The 3,395-nt window shown below is 38.8% G+C and overlaps 1 protein-coding gene across 1 annotated transcript; it reads right to left on the bottom strand.

The window, feature by feature from the left end:
- Positions 1 to 408: 408 nt before the first annotated feature.
- On the bottom strand, positions 409 to 2,025 carry LOC132006688 (succinate--CoA ligase [ADP-forming] subunit beta, mitochondrial-like). Its single transcript, XM_059384631.1, has one exon. The coding sequence runs from the start codon at positions 1,990 to 1,992 to the stop codon at positions 616 to 618; it is 1,377 nt and encodes a 458-aa protein (XP_059240614.1). The 5' UTR covers positions 1,993 to 2,025; the 3' UTR covers positions 409 to 615.
- Positions 2,026 to 3,395: the final 1,370 nt, after the last annotated feature.

The raw sequence follows: 3,395 nt of genomic DNA, 5'->3' as shown, positions 1-3,395 counted from the left end.
TCAATACCACAGGATCATGAAGACTTACAGTAATCAGTGCTTTATAATGCTTAAAATAATGTTCAAATAACAATTTATTTCACTGACCTACTTAAAAGAATATTTTGGGGAGTGTTTGAAAGCTCTTTTTATAAATAGTAATTGATATATTTAGATAGGTATTTGATGTTGAAGATAAACACTTCTAATATAAAACATTGTTTTAACACATTGCTCTGCTAATGAGACTAGTTATCAGATATATTTCTAACACTAAAGAATAAAGCTTTATCTTCATATTTATTTTATTCATAGGACTCTCATCAATGAAGAATGTTGAATCTTTAAAATAAACTTTATCAATAAACTGGCATATTGCGAGTACATTCTATAGAAGTGAAAAAGAAAGCTGCAATAAAAGAAACTAGATCACTGCATTATACATTCTTTATACAAACAGCCCACTCTGAACAGTAGAATTAAATGCAGACCAAATGCTTTTAAAAGTTTTTGTGCCTAGCTGGCAATTATAATCTCCGTACACTAAAGAGAAAAGGAACAATAATAATACAGAACACAGTATTTTTAACGATTATTGCACATTTAACACCTTCAGCCATCCACTGGGTTCTCCAATCAGATTGGCAACTGAAATTTCACATCCACATGGGCTTGCTTGGCTAAGGTCACTATTTCAGAGAGCTTTACAACCATTTTAGCAGCTTCATCCAAGTCATCACAAGCAAGAATTTTAAGTCCACTGTCTGCTATCAGTGCCTTAGCATCATCAACTCTTGTACCTTGTAACCGAACCACAATAGGTATTTTAATTTCCAAATCCTTTACTGCCATAACTATACCCTGTGCAATAACATCACACCATATGACTCCAAAAATGTTGACCAGAATAGCCAGTACCTTTTTATCTGAAGTGATAAGCTTAAATGCTTCTGTTACTTGATGGACTGTGGCACCACCACCAACATCAAGAAAGTTCGCTGGAGTCCCTCCGTGAAGTTTTATTATATCCATTGTGGCCATTGCCAAACCAGCACCATTTACTATACAGCCTATATTTCCATCAAGGCCAATGTAGTTGAGATCTGCCTTAGCTGCACCTTCCTCCCTTTCATCTTCCTGGGTCCAATCCTGTAAGTCAAAGATTTTCTTCTGGCAATAAGCTGAATTAGAATCAAAGTTGATCTTTGCATCCATGCACAGCACAGATCCATCTGAATCCTCTACCACTGGATTTATTTCTACCATAGTTGCATCGTATTTCAGAAAAAGGTTGTAAAGCTTGACCATATTTTCTGCCGCCGAATCCACAATATTAGGTGGAAATCCCATCTTCTGTGCAAGCCGGACAGCTTGTTCCTTCTTGATGCCTTCTACAATATCAATAGGTTCTTTAAATATGGCCTCAGGAGTCTCAGCAGCAACATCTTCAATGTTGACACCACCTTGAGAACTTCCTATTAATACAGGACCTTGAAATGACCTTTCCATCGTTATTGCAAAGTAGTATTCTCTCCGGGGACATCTTCTCTCACAAACCAATACTTGATTGCATATTCTGCCTTTTTCTCCTGTTTGCTTGGTAAACAACTTTTTCCCAATAATTTGTGAGGAAACAGCTTTTGCTTCTTCTGGAGAGAAAACTATCTTCACTCCTCCTTTGAGGCCACTCTCAAATGTTCCTTTTCCTCTTCCACCAGCTAAAACCTGTGCCTTTATCACAACATCTTTTGAACCTAATTTTTTGGCAACTGCATAAGCTTCATCTGGTGATTTTGCCACATGTCCTTTGGGAATGGAGACACCACCTTCTTGCAACAATTCCATACTCATGTATTCATGTAGTGAGAGATTCCTTTGTTGCTGCTGCTGTATTTGGAGTCCATGGTTGTTAAAAAATCCAGAACTTCCCAGAACCTGGGCGGCGGACCGAAGCGCAGGCCGGGACCCGTGGCTCCTAAGGGCGGTGGTAGCCAATAACCGGCTGTAGAACATGGAGGCCGCCCTTTCTGAGCCAGACCCCGTCCCCTCGGCCGAAATGCTCCTCTATTAAGCTTCATTTTACTATGACTTGTCCCAGAGATTCATAGCTCCATGCCTTCTCTGCTCATTCTTTTGTTCAACAGATATAAATGGAGTTCCAGAGATAATAGACTATTTCTCACTACCCTATAAAGTTTTAAACAGACCTAGAACCAGAGTATGTATGTATGTATGAGTGTGTGTGTATTTACACATGCACCCCACCCTCAATGTATATACATCTCAATCTATCCTCCATCTATTCCACATGCAATTTCATTTGTAAGTAGATTTTTTTTTGGCAACTAGAGTTAATGTGGAGGAAAAAGATGGTGTCCCTACACAATGGGTTGTTGCCTCATTAAATGCTTTTTATCACTTTCTCATCTTTGTGGATTTGAGTGCTTTTATGTTCAGTAAGCAGAAAACTGACCTTGAACCTAGTGCTTTTATCTCACCCTGGGAGTGTCGACAGAAAGATGGTAAAGAAAACGAGAGGACAGGGGGTTTTGGTCAGAGAGGTAGAGGGAAATGGATTCCCACACACCAGAAATGTATCAAATCCTTAATGTCTGTTAGAAGGAGTAATCTCAAAAATGGCTACAGAGTATAAGGAGGCTTATTACCTCTACCACTTTTCACCAAAATGACAGTTCAGCTGATATCTGCCAGGATTCTTTTCTGGCACTACCTACATATTGTACTTTAGTGGAATCATGCTATGTTTTGCTGATGTTACTGCTACTGGCACCTCAGTTGGTAAGTCAGATAGAACTTCACAGTGCTAATGCCTGGGGGATAAGTGAGATGGGAAATGAACATTAAATTGAGTCTAATTTCTTTCCCCCCCTTTTTTTAGACCCTTACCTACCCAGCTGAAGATACTGTTGTTTCTGAAACTGTCAGTGAGGTTGTGGCAAAATCATTAGATAGCATGGGTCTGCCAGTCATCTCCAGGTGCTTAGGATGATTCCTAGAGAAGCTTTCATTGCAAACCTATTGGGATTACCTGCACTTGGAACGTGTAACCAAATACTGCAGGTAAGAGTTTTGTTTCAGTCTCTGCCTATTCATGGCTAAAGTGACTAACTCCAGGATTCCCAGGGTTCAGATGACTCCAGTTTTGTCTTTTTAGGAATGAATACTGTGTAGTCAAAAACTTTGGTATTGAGACCATGGAAAAAGTAGACATAAAAGCATGAGAAGAGATACAGCCACTTGTGCAGAGCAATTCCTTTGGTGTCTTTTAAAATTTCTGCACCAATGGACCTAAATAATTCCTGGCATTACTGATTTTTTTGACTACAGCATATTTTATTACAATTTACTTGAATGTTATATGTTTTGTATCAGGTTAGGTATGCCTAGGAATTATA

This window comes from Mustela nigripes, chromosome X (assembly GCF_022355385.1).
Source record: "Mustela nigripes isolate SB6536 chromosome X, MUSNIG.SB6536, whole genome shotgun sequence".
Taxonomy (NCBI): domain Eukaryota; kingdom Metazoa; phylum Chordata; class Mammalia; order Carnivora; family Mustelidae; genus Mustela; species Mustela nigripes.
This window is presented reverse-complemented; position numbering and strand designations above follow the sequence as displayed.